This window comes from Babylonia areolata, chromosome 29 (assembly GCF_041734735.1).
Source record: "Babylonia areolata isolate BAREFJ2019XMU chromosome 29, ASM4173473v1, whole genome shotgun sequence".
Lineage (NCBI taxonomy): Eukaryota > Metazoa > Mollusca > Gastropoda > Neogastropoda > Buccinidae > Babylonia > Babylonia areolata.
In genome coordinates this window covers 25,251,855-25,275,671 of record NC_134904.1, presented here as the reverse complement: position 1 = coordinate 25,275,671, position 23,817 = coordinate 25,251,855, and the positions used below count along the sequence as shown (strand labels likewise).

Genomic DNA, 23,817 nt, shown 5'->3' with positions numbered 1-23,817 from the left:
TGTTGCTGTCAGTTTCGTTACTGTCTGTTTCATCACCTTCAAGTTCAAACAAATCATAAGTCAAGACAGATCAGATTGATTTGTCATCATTATGCTTGTACATAATCATTTGCACAGCTTGCAAAGTTGTGAAAATCAGCTGACTGGGACCACTATCTTCACTTGACAAAGTGTCCAACATCTTTTTGGCATGAGGCAAACCCTTTTTACACACACACTCCAAGTGGTCCAGTTAGCAAATCATTATTGAGAAAAAAAAGGGTCTTCTACCTGATGATTGCTCACTTAATAGTATGCTTGTAATCTAGACACATTAAATTAACCATTCAGAGTCTGTATATGTTCATTGTACCAAACTGTGATGAAGGAAAAATTGAAATAGATGCAGGATGTCAGTGGACGTTGGCAGTATGGCCACACTGAGCAGGCAGATATGGTGTGAGTGTTATGTTGACTTGCACTGTATGTCCAAATATCGCACATTCCTGTGTTTCACTCAGAACAACAACAACAAAAAAAAGTTCTGTTAGGCAAGAATATGAATAAGAATTAACTCCTTGAGCATGGGATGGTGAAGTGTGTGTGGCTGTATGACAGGGACTGAAAGGGAAAAGTGCATTCCTGTCTCTCCTTGTTTCTCTCTCTGTATGTGTACGTTGTGAACAAATTTATGGGAATATATTATGATCAAAAGAAAGGTGTGTATATGTGTGCGTCTTGAATGTGCAAGTTACACTGTATAAAGATGATTATTTCTGAGAGGTTTTGTATTATCAAGAATGTAGCTTAGTGATACATACATTTTATAGATTATCTTCAATAGTTAGTGAGATATAACTGGACTAAGATTACAGTTTTGAATTTCCAATTTTCCCCAAATTTTCCTTGGCATAGCAAAATATGTCAGTGGTGAATGTATTAAATAGTATACATTTTTTAGTCAAGACAGACAGTTGAATTACATGTGAAATTTGCACAGGACATTGTATTCATTGGGTGGAAGATGCAGACTGTATTGTTTTTTTATCTTCTGATTCATGGGCTGAGCAACAATTTTTTTCTTTTAATTGTTTTGAAAATAATATGGTACATTTTTTGCACCCATTTTGTTCCTGTTTTTGACACAATTGGTTTTTTGACTCACTTGTGTAAACAAAGTGAGTCTGTGTTTTAACCCGGTGTTCGGTTGTCTGTGTGTGTGTCTGTGTGTCCGTGGTAAACTTTAACATTGACATTTTCTCTGCAAATACTTTGTCAGTTGACACCAAATTAGGCATAAAAATAGGAAAAATTCAGTTCTTTCCAGTCATCTTGTTTAAAACAATATTGCACCTGGGATGGGCACAAAAAAAATTAAAAAAAAGAAGCCTAATTATATGCAAACTGCATTTACTGTTATATTTATATTTTTTGTATTCTCTAAACTTGGCACTTTGATCTGATATTCTGACCCAACAACAAGAGCAGTCATTATTATCATTTTTTGTTCAAACAGGAACTTCTTTTGCTAAGCATGGAAGTTTTATTTATTTTGCAAACGTTTTGGTGCAGATAGTAAAAAAGGGAAATTACTCTTTAATTAATGCTAGGGGACTTAATTTGCTTCAAACTGATCTTTCTCATCTTAAACATTACATTTTAAAATTATACTCAATACATAAAAAGCTTGTATCACAAGTGAGTCTTGAAGGCCTTGCCTCTCTTTTTGTGTGTGTGTGTGTGTGTTTGTGTATTCAGCACACTCTGTTTTCAGCTTGTTGTTGCTCCCTCTCTCTTTTATATAATATTACATTTCCGCCAGTGTGATGTTCAAATAAACTTTTGTTTCAACCTAATCCCATATTCATTCATCTGTACTATTGGGGTTTTTCTTTTCCATTTTCCTGATTGTTACCACATGGATCTATTGCTGTTACAGACTGCTCCGAGGACATGAGGCAAGAGCGACTGCTGATCATCCAGGATGCCATACTGAAAAGGTACCAGCCTGGCTCGGGAAGGAGGGTTGGCATAATGGGGTACCTCATTCCTGGTGCAGTGTAACACAGCAGTACAAAGTTGGGGTACTATGATTACTTGTGTTGTACAAAACTGGTATTAATATGGTTGAAAGGGGACATATTTCTGTTACAGTATAGTGGTGATACTGAAGTGGTGGAAAGGGGTATTATGACAACTGCCATAGTGGTAAACACAGTGTCACTGTACAGTGGTGCTATTTTGCCAAGATTTTCACAGCTATATCTGTCACAAATTTAGCATGTAATCTTTTTAATGGTGAGTGAATGAGGTGCTAGGCAGGTCTTGGACACATCTAGAACAACTACATTTTACCTCTGCACATGTGTCAGTAGAGTATCATCCACAGCTGAGGAAGATAGAAGGTTGCACAAATGTAATTCTTTCTGTGGGGTGCAGTAACTATGTCAGATTAATAACTTTTCTGATCAGATTCTCTGTCTCGGATGTTTGAGCTGTAACTAATTTTGCAGGTTTGGGTTCGTGCCCTGCTCAGTCAAGCAGCCAGAGGGTTACAACCCCCGCCCCTCGTCCACCTCCTGCATTGAAGAGGAAGACTACAAACACCAGTATGTCCACTGCACTGTGGGCATGTTTGTCCTCATTCCTGAACTCAAGCCCTCCCCACCTCCCTCCCCTCCCCCAGTGATGAAGAGCCTTATGAAGTACTCATCCTCCCCAACAGCTGGCCACCTGGTGAAGAGGTCATCGTCTGACCTGCACAAGGACTACATTGCCCGCCAGCAGTCCAACCTGAAGAGCGAAGTGGACCACCGCATAGGCTTCCTGTGGTCATGGAACTTCATGTCCACCAAGCGCTGGCGCTCCAACAACACAGGTTTTGAGGACTTCCAAGACAAGGTGCTGGCTGACTTCAGCTACTTCTGCCTCAAGAGAGATGGCCGCCTGGAGGAGCTGCTGCAAAATGTCACCTGCCTTCCATCATGATGGGGATCTCAGTGTGTCACCTGTCTTCCATCATGATGGGGATCTCAGTGTGTCACCTGCCTTCCATCATGATGGGGATCTCAGTGTGTCACCTGCCTTCCATCATGATGGGGATCTCAGTGTGTCACCTGCCTTCCATCATGATGGGGATCTCAGTGTGTCACCTGCCTTCCATCATGATGGGGATCTCAGTGTGTCACCTGCCTTCCATCATGATGGGGATCTCAGTGTGTCACCTGCCTTCCATCATGATGGGGATCTCAGTGTGTCACCTGCCTTCCCATGTGATGGGGATCTGAGTTGCAGTCTTGTACACTTTTGACTTTTTGTTGCTCCATGGTATGTGATATCTGCTGGTGGCACTTTCCTCATCAACGATAGGGATGAGCTGGCTCAAGTGGCACAATATAGGCCTGTGGTTGTTGTGAGTGGAAGTGGGGGGTGCAGCAAGTGGAGCTCATCTCTGTAAGAGATCCAACCATGCTGAAGTGACATGAACTTTGTCAACACACATGCTTATATGGACTTCACCTCATACATACACACACACAGTCTCTTCCTCTCTCTCTTCAGTAGTCTGGGGCATCTGTGCACTAAATGCATGGTGTTTCTTCTTTTTATATTATAGGACAGAGCTGTTACCCAGTGTATGTTCATGTGATTTAGAGTGGGTCTTGATGTCTGGCACTTCAGCTAATAACACTGTGCTGGACTTGACAGTTTGTGTTTTAAGATGATGTATGATGTCTTCTTTCCATCACACGACCAACATGAACTTGCTGATGAATCTGTTATGGTTAATGCCTGCTGGTTATTTTCATGTTTCCACAACCCAGGATCTTTGTCGTGCATTGTTGGTCTTTTGCATGCATGACGAAATGGGTTCAGGCATTAGCAGGTGAGAGATTTGAAAAATCTACACCATTTCGGATGTGCTGATTTGGGGATTGAACTCATGAGAATTCCAGCACTCAAAACATTTGGCCACCACACCCGTCAGCCCCGAAGATGCTGACCACCAGTTTATACTGTCCCATTTACAGCCCATGTTTAAAGACACAATTAGGGATTTCCCATAGTAATCTGCAATTTCTGGATAAAAGATAGCTTTTTGATTTTGTCCCAGAATTGAATGATTTATGGAAACTTATGTATGAAATAATTCAGTGAAAGGGGTATAAACATTGTGGAAATGTTCAGTGAAAGGGGCCTATATGACGAGATAACTCGTCATCGCAAGCATGTACGCTTCGCTGCCACAATGACGGGGTGAAGAGGAGGGGGTGGGGGTGGAGACTGAGGGGGCGTGGCCTCACATCCATTGTATCACTTGGAGAAGTCACAATGCATTGTGTATCTGTCTCTTTTAATTTTTTTTTCATTGTGGTTGTTGTAGTATGATTTTGTGTGTACAGATATCCATTTGTCCAGAAAATATGATGTTTTGGTGCAAATTACCTGACTAATGTTTGTAATGAACAAGTTGAAAATGTGACAAAAAACAAAACACTTATTTCAAAACAACAGCATGTCACTAAGAATATATAAAATGGCGAAACATTATGTGTTTTGTATTCTTTATTCATTTACTTTTGAGAAAATATATACTTTTATGGGTCTTTCTCAAATAACAAAGAGCACAGAATTTTTTGAAAATTTATACCTGATTTTTGTGGAAAAAACCCTGGCAAATAGATTTCACTTAAATCTTATTTTCCTGGCAGCGAAAGGATTAAAATTGAAAATTTTTTTATCATGTTCATGGTACAAAATGTCACAATTACCACATTTTGTACTGATGTGTCAGTACAAAATGTCAAAACATTACAATTTGTCACATTTGTGACATTTTGTTCCACATTGTTGCATATTTAAGTCAACTGCGGTACAATTTGTCACTCATGAATAGACCTTGTTTTGTCAGGTCTAACTCGTCAGTTAAGTACAGTTGAAAAGGTGCAAAAACAATGACTACTACTACGTACTACATGTGAATATTTTTAAGTGGATACTGAATTAACTAGAATGAACATTAAAAAATTGAATCAATGGCATGAGAGTTTCTGTGAGGTACACCGGTCTGTGCAGATCTGGAGAAAAGTGCAACATGTTATGTCTTTACTGTCAATTTTAAGTAATTTCTCAAATCAAGATACATCAACATGATTTAAACTGTTATCACCTCAAATAAAGTGATCAATTTATTGTGGTTAAAAAAAACAACATAAGTTTAAACATTAATTTTGAATGATAGAAGTAAGGTGTGTTTTGGTCCTGTGATAAGTCTTCTTGCTTCTGAGCTTAATATTAATGGTTTGTTTCTGTTCCAGTACCCTTTTTTTCTTCTTTTTTGTTCCAAGCTTAATAATATCTAATACAGAACACATTCTTGAAGATTTTGTTGGTTTTGGGGTTTTTTTTTTCTCCTCATGATTCCTTAGTTGGATAAAGTGGAACATAGCAGAATGGGTAAGATGTTCATCTGCTAATACAGAGTCCATGAGAGTCATGGTTCGAATCCCACTCTCACCCTTTCTACCAAGGTTTGAAAATCAAATTGAGCATCTAGTCACTCAGATGAGACTATGAACTGAGGTCCTGTGTGCAGTACGCACTTGGTGCACTGAAAAAGAACCCATGGCAACAAGTGTGTTGTCCTCTGGCAAAATTCTGTGGAAGAAATCCACACTGATAGGTACACACACACACACACACACACACACAAATATATATATATATATATAATATGCGCTCAATGCCTGACTAAGCACGTTGTGTTAAGCTGATGGTCAGACATCTGCTAGTGCCTAGCAGATGTGGTGTGGTGTGTATGATTTGTCCAAATGCAGTGACGCCTCCTTGAGAAACTGAAACGCATATCACAAGTGAGTCTTGAAGGCCTTGCCTACCTTATTAGAACATGTATATGTCCAGCTATTTTATGGGGAAAAAGAGCAGGTATAAGTTCTGTCAAGTATTTGTACAATCAAAATGTCATTGTTGAAACTGCTTGGACATTTTTTGCTTTTGTTTTGTTTTTGGTTTGTGAAGTGCGAGAGATAATTTCAGTTCAATAAAATGTGGATAACATAATGTTGGAACGAGCCAAGTGTTTGGACTATTGTTGAATTCCCCATTTACTAAATATTGTAAATAATAATCATTGATCCCCACCATAACTTCATGGAAGCAACAGAGATTGCCTACATTGTTGCGATCCTGTTTTGAACCATGTTTTTTTAAAACAAATGTGGAATATCCTGAGTAATTTTGTTTTTGTTTTTTTATCTTCATTTTCACCATTACTATGATAGATATCAGCATTAGTTTGCAAAAAAAAAAAAAAACCAAAAAAAAACCACATGTTTATAATGTATGCAAAGAAATAACAAAAAAGTGAACAAAATGAAAATTCCTTCACTTCCATCTTTCACCGTACTCTCACCCCTCACCTCAGAGGTTGGGGGTTTTTTGTCTTTTTTTTTTATACTTTGTCTTCAATTTTGGTTATTTTCTTTTCCTTTTCATCCGGATGGTTTTATCGGTTCCAGTTATTATGACAAATGTAAGTGAATCTTTCAGTTGATTTATTTAGAGCCTAATATCAGTTTGTATTATCACCATCTTCAGAGAACAGACTAAAAATAAAATCAGGTTGTGATTAGTTTTTGATATACTATCCCACTATTCTGCCTAGTAATCATTTTGACATGAAAGGGTTTATATTTTGTCATGACTTTATACACTTGGCTTTCTTTGAAAAAAATGGTTATTTTGCTGGAGGTTGATGTAGGCAAAATTGACCATCCTTGTGTCTTTTAATAGCATGAACAGGGTAGTCCTAATTATGAATGATCCAGTCAGAGTGGCCAGCTCAATGCGTGTATTCTATAGATGACAGGTTGTACGATCGTCAAATGTAGCTCTTCTATTTTTAACACTTTCTCTGATTTGTTGCACCAGGAAAAGTTCGTCAACTACTTCTTTTCAATGTTTATCAAATGGTTGAAATAACAGGGGTGCTTGAGGGTAATTGCTAACAATGGGTTTGGGTACATGTGGACAATTAAAACAGAAGCAGGTCATGAATTCATTAGACATAACATATTGGAACGTTGCACCAGACTGTTGTGTTGTTGGTTTTGATCACACATGCACATACATACAGAAACATACATTTTAACACACACACCCCACACAAACATACCCTTTTGAGAGTCCTCAATAACTGTGCAGCACCATTCGCAGATTGACTTGAGTCAATATCCTATTGTGTAAACAACACTTTTTCCGAGATTCCTGTCAAAACTGACGTTTGATCACCAACATGCTTTCTTAAATTCTTCCAGCACCGGTATTGCACGTTCAACATATCCAGTCAAATTGGCTATTTTAACCCTTTCGACGGTTCAGGCACCAATCAGTGACTTCCTAGTTGAACACTTCAGGTGCCAATCAGTGACCTGTACTGCTGACAGTGACAGTGGAGAAGAATTCGCCAGACTGGTCGAAAATGAGTGTGTGGTGGTGGTGTTTTCCCTAATGGAATAGGTGGTGATTGTGTGTGTGTGTGTGTGTGTGTATTCTTCTAATCTGTGCACATAGGTGAGTGCACATTTTATTACATTGTGTTATGTCTATGTTTCCAGTTGTATTTCCCTGTCTGTGTGTTTATTTTTCACTTGAAATGGTTATTTTATGTTTAAAACAACTAAGAATATGTGAAAACTACTCAAAAGTACATACTTTAGTTTTTTATTTTCATCAACTTATTTCAAAATGCAGTCAGTGTGTTCATACAAATAATCATACTTATCATAATTCGCATTCTTTGCCCTTTAAAATGAGCTACAAATGAAGAACATTCAATGAGTAAAAGCGAAGTTATAGCAGGTTAAAGTGGGTTGGTGGTGACACAGTTTTCCCTCTCCTGCACAGCTGGTTTAGACAGAAGTGTACTGCTGCTCAGCTGGTTTGTACAGTCAGCTAGCTCTGCATCTCTGGCGATGAAAGGGTTAAACTGTTCAAGTTCAAGTCCTCCTACTTGCTTCCCTTTGAGTTTAGGATTATGAGAGCACATTTGTAAACATGGTCAGCAGTGGTGTGCGAAGAGAAGAAAACACGTAAATAGCTGGAAGTAGCTGATGGATGACTGGTTCCTGGAAGTGGACATTCATTAATGTATCTGACCAAGGTTGAAGCAGATGGTAATTTGTGAAATGTATGTGATGAGTATGCTTTGAAGTGGAGCAGTACATGAACCATTTGCAATTACATGTTCGCAATTAGGCCTACCTATCCTATAATTAAGTTCATTCATAGTTACTTGTGGACTGCCAGCACTGAGACTGCAAAAAAAAAATCTGTTGTGGGTGAGTATTCATAGACTTGGAATGAGCGGCATTGGGGGTAATGCCACTGAAACAGTGCAGATAATGGGACAGCACAGAAAATTATTAAGTTGATATGGTAATTGATGTTTGCTGACAGTGACAGCTCTGACAACCATGAAACATTCTATCCCTGTGACAAAGACCTAGATATATGTAAATTGTACTGAATCTGCCATGGGAGAATTATTTTGAAAGGTTGAATTTTTCCCTCTTTAAAAACAACAGGAAGACTGCTGTAAACTGTACCTTTGTTAATGTCCACAAAATATATCTAAATATTTGACAGAAGGAAGCTGTGTTCCTTTTAAATCAGTCACTGCCCTGGAAAATGTATTTAACAAGGATGACAGTCTTAGCAGAATTACTCAAAATAGCTGTATCGGCAGGGTTCGGACTGAGTATAATCTCTTCTTCCATGACTTAATCTGTAAAAAAAAAATATCCCAAATATTTTTCATTTGCCTACAGGCCAAATGAAAAATGCCTTGAAAATTGAGAAACTTTTCCGATTTTGGATAGTGGTTTGCAGCCTTCATTATCTTCAGCTGTTATTCTTGTGGGTTATTTTGTGTTTCTTCATCCTCAGTTGATTCTGGAGGGTGTTGCTTGTGGAAGTTGTACGGTACACATTGATACTATACTTATAGTGATCTCTTGTTAGAATGGATTTGACAGATATGATTTAATACTCAGTATTGTATTTTTATATGCTGGTTTACCCATCACATCCATACTATATGTAATGGAAAAGCCAAAACAGATGAAAAGAGAAAGCACTGTTAGTGAATGCAGTGGGTCAAGGAATGGGTCAAGCAATCTAAAACAAGTCTGATTTTTGACTCACTTGTGTAAAAAAAAAAAGTGAGTCAATGTCATAACCCAGTGTTTGGTTGCGTGAGTGTGTGTGTGTGTGTGTATCTTGAGAAAACAGCTACATGTTTCGGTGTGCCTGAGGTGATGGCAACGTCTCCTTTACCGCCAAATTAAAAGAATGTCTTAAATAATCTTGATATTAAAAAAACTAAGAAAAAACATGATTATTGTCTCAACGCAATTATGTCTTTATCATGCTAAAAAAAAACAACAACACGATAGCTTTACGTATTTGGTCGAACAACGTCAGTGCTTGACTGCCAAATCTTCTGATTATGTTTTCCTTCACTGATTTGTACTGGATGTGCTTACTGTGATGGTAATGAAGAGGATTTACATGAAGGCAAGACAAAATGCAGCTTGAACAGATGAAGATGAGAGCAGTTAATTCTTTCTGTAGTTAAGCATATATTTTCACTGTTATTGATGTTAGATGAAATCTTCAGCAGCTCACTCCACCAACTAAGGCATGATACAGACTGACTGGATGGAGGGAGGTAGGGGCAGTTAAACAACAGTGGTGTTGGTGACTGGAGGGCAGATAAACAACAGTGGTGTTGGTGACTGAAGGGGAGATAAACAACAGTGGTGTTGGTGATTGGAGGGAGAGAGGTAGGGGCAGATAAACTACAGTGGTGTTGGTGATTGGAGGGAGAGAGGTAGGGGCAGATAAACTACAGTGGTGTTGGTGATTGGAGGGAGAGAGGTAGGGGCAGATAAACTACAGTGGTGTTGGTGATTGGAGGGAGAGAGGTAGGGGCAGATAAACAACAGTGGTGTTGGTGATTGGAGGGAGAGAGGTAGGGGCAGATAAACAACAGTGGTGTTGGTGATTGGAGGGAGAGAGGGAGGGGAGATAAACTACAGTGGTGTTGGTGACTGGAGGGAGAGAGGTAGGGGCAGATAAACAACAGTGGTGTTGGTGATTGGAGGGAGAGAGGTAGGGGCAGATAAACAACAGTGGTGTTGGTGATTGGAGGGAGAGAGGGAGGGGAGATAAACTACAGTGGTGTTGGTGACTGGAGGGAGAGAGGTAGGGGCAGATAAACAACAGTGGTGTTGGTGATTGGAGGGAGAGAGGGAGGGGAGATAAACTACAGTGGTGTTGGTGACTGGAGGGAGAGAGGTAGGGGCAGATAAACAACAGTGGTGTTGGTGATTGGAGGGAGAGAGGTAGGGGCAGATAAACAACAGTGGTGTTGGTGATTGGAGGGAGAGAGGGAGGGGAGATAAACTACAGTGGTGTTGGTGACTGGAGGGAGGTAGGGGAGATAAACAGCATTGGTGTTGGTGACTGGAGGGAGAGAGGTAGGGGCAGATAAACAACAGTGGTGTTGGTGACTGGAGGGAGAGAGGGAGGGGAGATAACAGTGGTGTTGGTGACTGGAGGGAGGGAGGTAGGGGAGATAAACAGCATTGGTGTTGGTGACTGGAGGGAGATAGGGAGGGGAGATAAACAACAGTGTTGGTGACTGGAGGGAGATAGGGAGGGGAGATAAACAACAGTGTTGGTGACTGGAGGGAGGAAGGGGAGATAAACAGCACTGTTGGTGACTGGAGGTTGGCAGATAAACAACAGCGGTGTTGGTGACTGGAGGGAGGGGAGATAAACAACAGCAGTGTTGTTGGTGACTTTGAGGTAGGGACAGATGTATTTTTTCACAAATGGTCACTCAGCTTTTGTGTCTATGTGGAGACAGGTTGGATTGTCTAGCCCATCAGTCTTTTCTGCATTGATTGAAAATGTTTTTTCTTTGACTGTGTGCTGAAAAAGGCATACCAAAAAAGAAAACCCATTTTTTAACCTGTTCCTTGTTCTTGGATGTGCATAAATATATCTCTAATAATTCAGTTTGCTGAATTATGACCATGAAATCCGGAGCTCTTTCTGAAGCATAGGCTTTGATTTTCATTGAAATAATGTAAATGACACAATTAGCCAAATATTTTATGGCTGTTTTCATTCACAAGATATCAGTGAAATGTGTTGAAATTGATTTTGTTTACTTGGCCAGACTGCCACAGAATCAAATTTTATTGGCAACAACACAGCAATTAGGTGGAAGCTTTTTTTTCATGGTGGTCTGTTTTCGCATATTTATTACCAAGGTAATCCTCTTCCCCTTTAATTTTCTATTAACAAAAACATCAGACCACCACCTCCAGCTTTATTTCCCCACCACCCTTTGTGTGTGTGCGCACATGCGCATGCATGCATACACGTGCACATGCATGTGTGCATGCTGGAATGAGTGCTGTTTTTCACACTGAATGGAGGTTCAGACTGCCCATAGACTGCTAAAATTAATTACACACCACTGGGAAAAACCTTGACCAGGTCATAACACTGGTCAGCAGAAACTAGCTGACAGGTCAGTGTGCCAGACAAGTGCAGGGGAAATCTTTATAGTTATACAACACTCTGGTGGTTCTTTATTTATTGTTTGTGAGGCTTTCGTATTAATACATTCTGTAAACCAGTTCAACTGAAATTCCATCATACCCAACCTGAGAAGTAAACCTTGTCTCCTTACACGGCTACAGTTTCCCCTTCAGATTTCTTGGCCGTGGTCCTTATTTACAGCTTAGTCTTTTGTGAAGGACAACGACTTGGAAATGAGGAGGAAAGTGTTTCCCCTTCAGATAGATTTCTTGGCCGTGGTCCTTATTTACAGTTAGTCTTTTGTGAAGGACAACCACTTTGAAATGAGGAGGAAAGTGTTTCCCCTTCAGATAGATTTCTTGGCCGTGGTCCTTATTTACAGTTTAGTCTTTTGTGAAGGACAACCACTTTGAAATGAGGAGGAAAGATAGTGCTGCAGCCTTGTGGGCTGATTGGCCTTTGGGAACCAGCCCAACGCTGACTGTCCTAAAACCCTCTTGGCCGAGAGAGCGGGGATGTAACTAAGGCAAGACACTCTCCACTAAGTCAAATCCTAGCCCAGATAGAACAGCAGATGCCTCCTCTGCTGTTCTAGTGGTCATAGTCGGATATGATTGACTATCATACATACAGTCCTCAACCTAACAAAGTTTTTTTTTTCACACAGACTTTCCTCATTAAAAGTGTAGTGTTCCTGGAAACGAATGGTCAAGGGAAGATGGGATTGTAGGAGATGTGTGTGTGTGTGCGCGTGCGTACAGTTGATCTCAGTATTCTGTGGCCTGCAAACAACAGTACAAACTGCCACAGGTTTTTCAGGAATATTTATTTGTGCATTTTATCAAATGTTCAGGATTATCTCAGTTGGGGGCCTTTGAGTGAGCGAGTACAAAAATCTTTATCATTTGAATTCATTGAAAAATTAAACAAATAATAAATAAACCTTGTACAAAGAACTGTTTATGCTAGAGAGCTCACCAGCCATCCCCACTCCCTTGTCCTTCCAGACTATGCGTTTGTACCAGTACTTTAATTTTTAAAGCAAATGTCATTTTTTGTGTCATGCTATCTTTTAACCTTCGCCGGACGGTGTGGGTCCATGTGAACCCAGAAGGGTCTTTAAATGCCGATATCTCGTATATTTATAGATGTTTTTCAATGAAATTTTAGATATGCTCCAAACACACAAATCCCCTCCTTGTCCTAAAATTTCAAAAATATGGGTCAAAATTTCAAAAAGTAATTAAAGGTGACATTTTAACTAGTCACTGATGACGGTGTGGGTCCGTGTGGACCCATGGCTCGCAAAGAGGGAAAACTGTGTTTACCCCTCTGCAGACGGCCTGGGTCCGTGTGGACCCATGGCTCGCAAAGAAAGAAAACTGTGTTTACCCTTCAGCAAACAGTGTGGGTCCGTGTGGACCCATGGCTCGCAAAGAAGGAAAATTGTAACCCTTGGCTACAGAGGGCGGCAATGGGGAGGTCTGTAGAACCCCTCTTTGCATGCTGGAGAGAGAAACTGAAACCGATACTGGCACTTCTGAAAGTAACAAGTTCTGATGAAGCGGCAGGTTTTTCCCACGTTCTCTCCTTGCTACAAGTATCTTTCATGGAGGCTGGACAGTCACTCTGATACCGTCATGGACAGACCCAACATTTTTGAAGCCCTTGTCACCTGCGCTGACGTAGAGGAAGATCGTAATTTTGGTGAGTATATCAACATTTTGAGTTAGAATTTAAACCACTTGACTATTTATTAGGGGAAATAAAGTTGATGGGTCGGGGGTTTGGGGAGTGCAGAAATGGCTTGTATCTATGGTTTGTATCTGTCTCTGTCTCAATTCAAGTTGCATCTCAAAGCTAGCCAAAACTAATCAATAACGTAAAAAGGCTTGAAGAATACAATCACAGAGGTGTACTCACGCAGTAGTTCATGCGTTCACAGGTGCCGATAGAGGAGTGGATAGGGGGATTAACGTACGTGCTTTATAAAAACCAATGAAACCCACTGTATGAATGCCTACTTTCACTTTCAATTGTTGTATGTGTGTATGTTTGCCTGTAGTCTACGTATGTGTCTGGGGAGACAAGGGGGAGGGGGGGGTGGGGGGGGGCTTTCTCTCTGTCTCTGTTTTGGTGCTCTAGTGTTTATGGGTTAATTGTTTACAAGTGCTTACATGAGCCTGCATTTTTGTTGCTTGTCATTTTTAGTTGCGAATGCTTACAATGTTGCCCGGGTTTTTTCGATGACAGGGTGCGTGTGTGTGTGTGTGCGTGTGTGTGTGTAAAACATAACTGCAAATTTATGGAATCATATCTGACTATATTGTACCCATCTCTTCTTTTTTTGGTTACCCCAGATGAGCAAAGAACACGGATTGCCAGTTCCCAGGACCACGAACAAGAAAGTGGCGATGACTAGTGACGAAGAATTTCTTCCACCTTAGCCTGATGCGGAGTCCCCTAGTGATGATGAACCAGATTTCGAAAAAGATGAAGAAGAAGTCTTTTCTCAGTCAGGTGAGGAGCAAGAAGTGCCACCAGATTCCAACACATATACAGCAAAGGACGGAACAAGATGGAGCAAAGTTCCAGTGACCGGAAAAAGAAAGACGCCGTCTAAGAACATTTTCAAGCGTCCCCCTAGTCAGGTCCCTGGAACCCAAAACAATGGCCTGACAGTCGTAGGGACAGTCAGATCCAACAAAAGGTTTCTACCCTACCCTTTCAAAAGCAACAGAAACCTCTCACTTTACGGCAGCGAGTTTGCTTACAATAAGACTGTCACCCTTGTTAATTACCAGGGGAAGAGAAGGAAGAACACCGTTCTCCTCAGCTCAATGCATGACGAAGGGATGGTGAAGCCAGGGGCCCCCAAGCAAAAGCCTGAGATTGTTCTTTTTTACAATGAGACAAAGGGGGCCGTAGACTCTCTAGATAAGCTTGCCCATGCTTATACCTCAAAAAGAATTTCCAAACGCTGGCCATTTGTCATGTTTGCCAACATCATTGCTACAGTGGCTGCACGCTGTGTCTGGTCAATCAAATTTGAAGATGATTCTCTTGCAAAGAAAGATGCACGGAGTGCATTCATCCAATGCATCAGTAAAAGCCTGATGTTGCCACACATGAAGCGCCGTCTCATGCACACAAACATGCACCGGGGCACTCTTGATCTGATGAAACGTTCAATCAAGAGGATTGAGCTTGAGTCAGAAGGGCACAAAATGCCAAGAGCAAAAACGGTCAGGCAAGACAAGTCTGAGACAGTAAGATCAGGTGAAGCTGCCAGCACATTGCACAAGAGACAAGCCAGTTCTGATCCTGGAACATCAAGTGAAGCTGCCCCCACACAGCGCAAGAAAGCACGCTGCTTTTTCTGCTCATGGAAGGCTGATCGAAAAGTGAGACAGAGGTGCCAGAAATGCAGTCAGCATGTTTGTCCCGACCACATGCAAATTCTTTACCCTTCCTGTGCGTGCTCAAAGTAAAAACACTGAACTTGTCAGATCATGAGAATTCTAAAATGCATACATGTTCTTCAGCTATACCAAATGCAGTAAAGATATGGTATTTGGCTCTTACACAATGTCATGACCTAACATGATTCTTGCTTGTTGAGTTCTTTTTTTGTGTGTGTGTGTGTGTGTTTCTTACTACTGCTTGGTGTTCTTGATGTTTTGATCTTGCTTGTATTTTTATGTTTCTTTTTTCTTGCTGCTTGAAGCCTAATTGCCTTAGAAATATAGTCTGCATTTCAGGTAACATTCCTTAGTGTCACACATACAGACATGCAACATATACACATACAGTTTACACACACACACACACACACACACACACACACACACACACCAGGCATGCCTACCCACAAATTTGCTTTTCAGGAACAACACACATTAGAATCAGGGACGGTTAAATTTTCAGGAACATCTCAGCAAACATACATCTGCCATCAGTCTGACTGATGTCGCAAAACACATACGCGTCTCTTTTCCTCCCCGGCTTTATGAATGGCTACTTCTCAGAGTGTTCCTTCCTGAAGGTCTGTGTCATCATGCAATCATGTCCAAGGCTGTGATTCAAGTCCCTCATATACACCTGTATTATTTATCTATTGCAGATTTCACATTAAATTGATATCATCACTATTAGTACTATTGATTTCAGTGTGGCCCAGCTGACCATCCAGGGCCAACTCAACTCCTGCCAGAAAACGAAATAATTGATTTTTAAGAGGTTTGGGAGGAGATCTCCTCTGTGTGTGTATGTGTGTTTGTGTTTACAAGGAAAATGTACTTATCACACAAGTTTGTGCTGTACCGATATAACTGACCATCTGGTCTCTGCTGCTGTAGTGTCTGTTCCGCTGACAGACTTGTGTGCTGGTTTGAGGAAAGAAATGGGGAAGGGGGATGACTGGAGGGAGGTGGGGGTGGGTATGTGACTGGTCATATCAATTTCAACAGTCAGGGACTCTCAGCCAGAGCAAGCGGTCACTGTCCTGGCTCAGTGCCAATTTTGCCACACTCATTGACTGTGTGGTTTTATCCACCCCCACCCCTCTCTCACCATTGGTGGCAGAGACTCAGAGAGAGCAGAGGGCAAGTATGCATACGGGAGGTGGTGTCTGGTGGTGGGAAACAAGAGGAGTGAGGGATGTTGTCAAGTGAGGGGATCAGAAGGAAAGGAGGAAAATTGAGGTCATGTTTGTGTTGATCAGATTTCACTTATGAATATAATTCCACAGAATGCTTATTTCTGTTTTCTTTTCTTTTTCTTTTTATCAGCACAGGACCTTCACACTGAGATGAGGGGGAGTGAGAGGAGAGAGAGAGAGAGACTGAGCAGTCAAAGTACAGGAGGGGAGGGGGGTAGTGAAGGGACCAGAATTGCCTGCAGTGATTTTGACAGCTCTGCCAGTGGTAGTGGAAGGGTGAGGTGGAGGTGGAGGAAGATTGGGGAGGGAGGAAGGTGGGCACAGCCATTCAGTACATTGCTCTCTTGGACTGACTACAGACAGGTCTCACTGGCCATCAATTAGATAACACGAACTCTGGGCGTTTTTCTTCCTCCTTCTTTTTTCTTCCAGAAAATGGACGTTCCGTTTTTGACCAAAACCTAAAATCAGTCTCAGGACCGCCGAAGAGCTGCACCCATGTTTCCATAAGTCTTAAAGAAGTATCTTTGGCAATGGTCAGAAAGCCATCTATGGGTACACTTGTACCCACTCAATACTTAGGGGAAAAAATGTTATGGTCGGATTTTTTTTTATTTTCCGGGACATGCAGCAAACATCCGTATTTCCAGGACACCGTTTCAATTCTACCAATTTACCGGGACAAATACGGGCCCTCAGTAACAGTAGGCATGCCTGACACACACACACACAAACACACAAATTCTGCTGTTATGGAAGCATAAGCGCCACTGTCCGCCACTGTTGCAGGATGGAGCAGTATTTTGAGAACTTCGCCAAAATCGGATTAAAATAACCCTCTTTATAGACATGGGTCCACCTGGACCCACACCGTCTTCGGAGGGATGAACACAAAATTTCCTTCTATGACGGCCGTGGGTCCACATGGACCCACACCGTCTGTGGAAGGGTGGACATGATCTTCCCTCTTTGAGGGACATGGGTCCACACGGACCCACACCATCTTCCGTGTATAGTCAATAGCACCGTCCGGCGAAGGTTAAAAGAAGCATAGGGCATATTTGGAAAGGAATCAGACTGCTTTCCTGTGTAACAAGTATTTTCCTTCCTTTTTTGCAAAGTCTGTTTTCTGTTCCAATCATTTCCATTTTTACATTATTTTAATGTATACATGTGTCCTTTTTGTTTGCAAGAAATTTGATTTTTTTTTCAGGGGGATGGAGGGTCACTCTTGTTCATTTTGTTATGCTGTATACTGTATGTCACAATTGAGAGGCAGATGTTATTCAGAACTTGTCATCTGAAAAATTAACACATATTAAGCCTTGTAATTTTACCCCTTATCTTGTTGAAATGTTGCCTTGTGAATTTGCATTGGAGATAAGCTGGAGTTTTCTCACCTTTCAATATATTGGTAGTTTTTGCAAATGAATCAGAATTCATTTTACAGCATCCTTGTTCATAGTTTCTTGAATCACATTCACTGATGACTTTCCGATGATATTTTATTTGTGAAAGTTTGAAATTGCTTAAATGAAAAAAATTTGGGGACTTGTGATGAGTGCGTAATGAGCGCATTTACAAGTATATCACTATATGTGATGAGAATTATGTGGTCAGGTATGTGTGTGATATACAGGATTTTTATTGTGATGTCTCTAACATGAAAGAAGTGAGGATGATGCAATATGAAAGAATAAAGAATCAGAAGATCAGAAATGCATGTGTTCCTTTGTCACTGTCAGCTGATGATTGAAAAATCTGACTCAGCAAATATGAACAACACTCTTGTCCATTTAGCTCTTTATTGGTGATGTAAACAAACAAGAGCAACTGGTCTTACATTCAGTAAGCCTGAGAAACAACAAAATTAGCAACCATAAGTGTAGTCAAACATAAATGTATTTGAACAATATTATAACATGCCTCCATGGCTCACGTGTGATTCCTGCTGAATAGCAACAAAACCGAAAATGCGGCATGGCAGGGTGTGTATCACAAGTGCTTAATTTCTGTCCAAATGATAACTTTTTGCTTCAATACATAGAAAGGAAAATTCCAACTATATTATATACCTGGTAATCACTCCCTGTCCATAAGAAATATGTATATGTTGGTGAAAGCCCAGTTCCCAATACTGTGTGTGTGCATGCTCAAGTGCGTGTGTTTACACTGTTAACCATGACAGTCTGAGTTTGAAATCCATGTCTCATCCGTTTTCTCACTGTTTAAAATCATGCAACAATACACCAATCTAATGTGCAGGAAGCATATTGCACACAGAAAATTAACTCATGGCAACATAAGTGTTTGTCCTCTGGCAAAAGTTGTGCAGACAAAATCTACCCCGATGGGTACTCAAACATGCGTGCACGCAAAGCCTGATGTGTTGGGTTATGCTGCTGGTCAGGCATCTGCGTGGTAGATGTGGTTTAGCATATATATGAGTTTGTCCTAATGCCACCTTCTTGAGAAACTGACATTTTGAATGTACTGATGTAAATGGTTTCTGAAATGACTGACTGGTGGTGGAAGAAGATGAGCTCAGTTGGAGGGAGTGGTCATCAACCTGGAGGTTGCTTGTCGTCCAATGAGGGAAGCACTGGGCCAGCTTTTTAGCTGAAATGCTTTAACTGTAATGATGTTCTTGTTTTAATTTATTAATGTTATTTTAATATTATTATTATTGTTTTTGTTTTTTTGTTGTTGTTTGTTTGTTTGTTTTTGGGGGGGGGGGGGGGGGGGGGGGCTGGTACGTGTGACTTTGGTTAGATATTAAAATAAGTTATCTTCATTTATTTATCTTAATATCATTATTATTATTGTTTTTTGTTGTTGATTTTTGGTAAGTGTGACTTCGGTTAGATGTAAGTAATGGTTGCTTGTGTTGCAGCAAGTTGTGGACTTTCTTCAGAGTGGTAAATGTGTTGTGATACTGAATATCAATCACCACAGTGGTGGTTTTTATTTTGGCTACTTCTCTTTTACAAAAATGCTGAACTAAATATGTAGCTTAGTTTTGGGATATAAAATCTTGAACATGAGTTAGCTATTATTTTTATAAAAAAAAAACAATTTGTGTGTGACTTTGTGTCACATAATATTGATCTTGTAGAAAAAGGGGAGGGGGGGTGAGGAAGGAAAATTTTTTTTTTGCATGAATAGTCGTATGCATGCACATATATGTGATTCGTCCGTCGGGATCGACGAGGACCATCTAGTCATCCTGGGGGTGGGTGGGTTGGGCTCTGTGGGTGTGCAGATGACTGGTCAGGCTAATCCGCACCCGAAAGGTTCTGACGCAGTGTGGACAGGGGATGGTGGCGGCTGTTGGGGACTTGCTGGCACTGCTTTTCCTGGCCTGTCTGCGTTGCTGTGCTGCAGCGATTCTGTTGGCCTCACAGGATTTTGCGCCTTTGTGGACAGCTGAACGCCACTTTGGCCTGTCCATTACATTCAGCTCCCATGTGTCATGGCTGAAGCTGAAGGCCTTCAGAGAAGCTTTCAGAGTGTCTTTGAAGCGCTTCTTTTGGCCTCCATGGGAGCGCTTGCCATGTTGGAGTTCGCCATACAGCAGTTTCTTGGGGAGCCGGTGGTCTGGCATGCAAACTACATGGCCTGCCCAGCGCAGCTGGGCCTGCATCAAGATGGTGTAGATGCTGGGCAAGTTTGCACGAATGAGCACCTCTGTGTCAGGGATCTTCTCTTGCCACTTTATGCCGAGAAGTTTTCTGAGGCTGGTGGTGTGGAAATGGTTCAGCTTTTTGGCGTGGCGTTTGTAGACCGTCCATGATTCACACCCATAGAGCAGTGTGGTGAGAACTATGGCCTTGTATACTTTGAGCTTCGTCTCCAGGGTGATGCCTCTCCTGTTCCAAACGTTTTTATGGAGTCTGCCAAAGGCAGCGCTGGCTTTGGCGAGTCTGACATTCACCTCATCGTCGATGACAACTGTGCGAGAGAGTGTACTGCCCAGGTATGTGAACTTGTCCACCGCGTTCAGTCGTTGCCTGTTGATGAACATGTTTGGTTCAACGCGAGGCTTTCCTGGAGCTGGCTGGTGCATCACCTCAGTCTTCTTTGTGCTGATTGTGAGGCCAAAGTTGTCACAGGCAGCAGAGAACTTGTCGACACTGTGTTGCATGTCAACTTCGGAGGCAGCGTTGAGAGCGCAGTCATCAGCAAACAAGAAGTCGTTGACGGTGTCTGTCCTCACCTTGGTTTTTGCTTGAAGCCTCCTGAGGTTAAAGAGTGAGCCATCTGTGCAGTACCTGATGCCAATGCCTACGTCAGCGTCTCTGAAGGCATCTGTCAGCATGGCTGAAAACATGAGACTGAACAGGGTGGGGGCAAGAACACACCCTTGTTTGACTCCGTTGGAGACAGGGAATGGTTCTGAAGTCTCTCCGTTGTCTTGGACTCGGGCCAGCATCCCATGGTGTAGTTGCCGTATGATGGTGATGAACTTTCTGGGACATCTGTACTTCCCCATGATTCTCCAAAGGCCATCTCTGCTAGCAGTATCGAAGGCCTTGGTCAGATCGACATAGGTGGAGTAAAGGTTGGCGTTCTGTTCCTGACACTTCTCCTGGAGCTGCCTGGCAGCAAACACCATGTCGATAGTCCCGCGTTCTTTCCGGAAGTCACACTGGCTCTCTGGTAGACCTTGCTCAAGGTGCACTATGAGACGGTTGAGTAGCACTCTGGCCAGTCTTGCCTGCGACAGACAGCAGGGATATTCCACGATGGTTGTCACAGGCCTGACGATTTCCTTTGCGCTTGTACAGGCGTATGATGGAAGCATCTTTGAAGTCCTGTGGAACTGCCTCATGCTGCCAGATGAGCTGGAACAGCTGATGAAGCTTCTCAGTCAGCGCCATACCACCTTCTTTGTAGACCTCAGCTGGAATGGAGTCTGAGCCAGGGGCTTTGTCATTGGATAGCAGATGGATAGCTTTCTGGGTCTCCTCCAAAGTTGGAATGGCATCCAACAACTCACTGACTGGCACCTGGGGGAGTCGGTCGATGGCTTCATCATTGATGGTGGAGGGGCGGTTCAGTACACTGTCAAAGTGTTCAGCCCATCTCTCAAGGATCCCGTCCTTGTCAGTGATCAGGGTAGAACCATCAGCACTGAGGAGTGGAGCAGATCCGGAGGTGGTGGGACCGTAGACTTCTTTCAGGCCGTTATAGAAGTTCTTCATGTCGTTCATGTCTGCAAAGCCCTGGATCTCATCAGCTTTGTTGCTCAACCAGGAATCCTGCATCTGCCGCAGCTTCAGCCAGATGGTGCTGCGTGCGCTCTTCAGTATGTCTTTCTTTGACTGTGACTTGGGATCTTCAATGTGGGCTCTGTAGGCTTGGCGTTTGTCTTCTAGCAGCTGCTTGATCTCAGTGCAGTGCTCATCAAACCAGTCTTTGTGCTTCCTGACAGAAGGCCCCAGGCACTCCATGGCAGTGTTGTACACCGTCTCATGCAGTGCGCCCCATGCTGCCTCCACGTTCTGGTTGTCCAGCACGGTGGACTCAAGGCGTTCCTCCAGGGTGTCAGCAAAGCTCTGCTTAATGTTGCCTAGCTCCAGCTTGTTGACATTCAGGCGTTTGAGTGCTTTCATGCCCTGAGGCCGTCTCTTGGGCTGGATGCGGAGGTTGAGCTTGGAGACGATAAGGCGGTGGTCTGTCCAGCACTCGGCGCCGCAGATGGCCCTCGTGACTCGTACGTCCTGCCTGTCCCTCTTCCTGACGATGACAAAGTCGATGAGATGCCAATGCCCAGAGCGAGGATGCATCCATGATGTCCTGTTACGGGTAGGGAGGCAGAAGATGGTGTTTGTGATAAGAAGGTCGTGCTCAGCACATGTCTGGAGAAGTAGTTGGCCATTGCTATTACAGTTACCAACCCCATGCTTCCCAATCACTCCTTCCCAGGAGGTGCTGTCACAACCAACTCTCGTGTTAAGTCACCAAGAATGATGAGCTTGTCTGCGTTGGGAACAGTGGTGATGACAGCGTTCAGGTCCTCGTAGAACTTGTCCTTGATCTCATCCGGGTTGGTCATGGTGGGCGCGTAGGCACTGACAATGGTGGTAAACTTCAGCGACTTCCATCGTCATCAGGCGATCGTTCACTCCTTTCGGGGGGCCAGCCAGCTTGCCAACAAGGGTTGTCTTCACTGCAAAGCCAACTCCAGCCTCACGTCTCTCTTCAGGTCCGCGACCACTCCAAAAGAACATGTAGCCTGCGCCTCGCTCACAGAGTTTGCCTTCTTCTGCCAGTCTGGTCTCACTTAAGGCAGCGATGTCGATGTTGTACCTGGCTAATTCACTCGCAATGAGTGCTGTGCGTCTCTGTGGTCTGGCTGAGTCACCTCTGTCCAGAAGCATACGCACGTTCCATGTGGCAATGGTCAATGGGGTGCTCCTTGTTTTCTTCTTTCTTTCCTTTGTGTGTCGACCGCTTGAGTAGGGTCCCCGTCAGCCGCAGTATGCTGACTAGGGTGATGTGGAGCAGGCAATGTTTAGGGCACCTTTTCTAGCCCCTTCCTCATGCCATGGAGGTGAGCAGTGTTGTCCTGAAGAGGGCTGCTCAGTCGCTCAGGGGGCTGCCGATCTCCACCGCTGCTCCAGTTGGTGAAAAACAACCCTATGGCCTGAGCCGCCTGTGTGCAGGTCCGCGGCTACGACTGCCAGTGTACCCACACCTGTCGCTTCGTCGCTCGCCTGTCGCCACAGGGCTTGGGGAAAATGATGGTATGGGATGAAGGATGACTGATGACTTGCGCAATGACTTTGTTTATAGTGAGGAGGAGTTGCGCACCGTCGACCTCACTCTCTTGTCCGAGACCATCTGTATCCAGTGGCAAGACGAGGTCAAGACGACTGGAGATGGAAACGGATGCAGTGGATGACCAGGATGTCCTATGTGCCTCATCCTGCCCTCAGCACTCCACAGTGCTCTGCTGCAACCGCCTTCCTCTCCATTGAACCATGAAGGTTTCTTCCGTAGAGTCCGCCGGATCCAGTCTTCACATGCTTGGGTAGACAAGCCCTAACTCACCGAGGGTTTGAGACCCATCGGCTACCCTCACCTAGTTTAGCCAACATGTCAAAGCCGTTGCCCGGGGGTTGGGCGCTGCCACATGCTAGCAGCTTCTAGGACCCATAGGTGAGAGCTGGGTGCCGGTGGGGACCAACAGAGGACGAACCACTCCCGGAAGAGTGTGGCAAGCACCCCCTCTAGAGGTACTACCCCTCCCGTGCACCCCCTAACCCCCATGCACATATAACTACATGTATCAAAATTGGCCTTTCCATTAATCTGTCGATAGAGTAAACCAATCACACCTGAACATTGACATAGTTATACCTAATACACAAATTGTACATAACAGGCATAGAAAACAAAAAAAATGCCAGCAGGCAACTCTTATGTCCTAGGTCCAAATTAGAATACAGCTTTGCAAGAATGCACAATTATGAAGTCCAGAAAAAGAAATAATCAGAAATAATCATGGCTATCTTGAAAAAATGGATGGGAATGAA

At 42.8% G+C, this 23,817-nt stretch overlaps 1 protein-coding gene across 1 annotated transcript in view; it reads left to right on the top strand.

Moving 5' to 3' along the window:
• The window catches only part of LOC143274623 (GATOR complex protein Iml1-like), a 228,834-nt gene extending 210,845 nt beyond the window's left edge, over nucleotides 1-17,989 (top strand). Inside the window, exons 22-23 of the mRNA XM_076578493.1 lie at nucleotides 1,919-1,979; nucleotides 2,493-17,989. Coding sequence (XP_076434608.1) covers nucleotides 1,919-1,979; nucleotides 2,493-2,967 — 536 coding nt within the window. The 3' untranslated portion in view covers nucleotides 2,968-17,989. The remainder of the gene's footprint in view (nucleotides 1-1,918; nucleotides 1,980-2,492) is intronic.
• The last annotated feature ends 5,828 nt before the right edge of the window (nucleotides 17,990-23,817 follow it).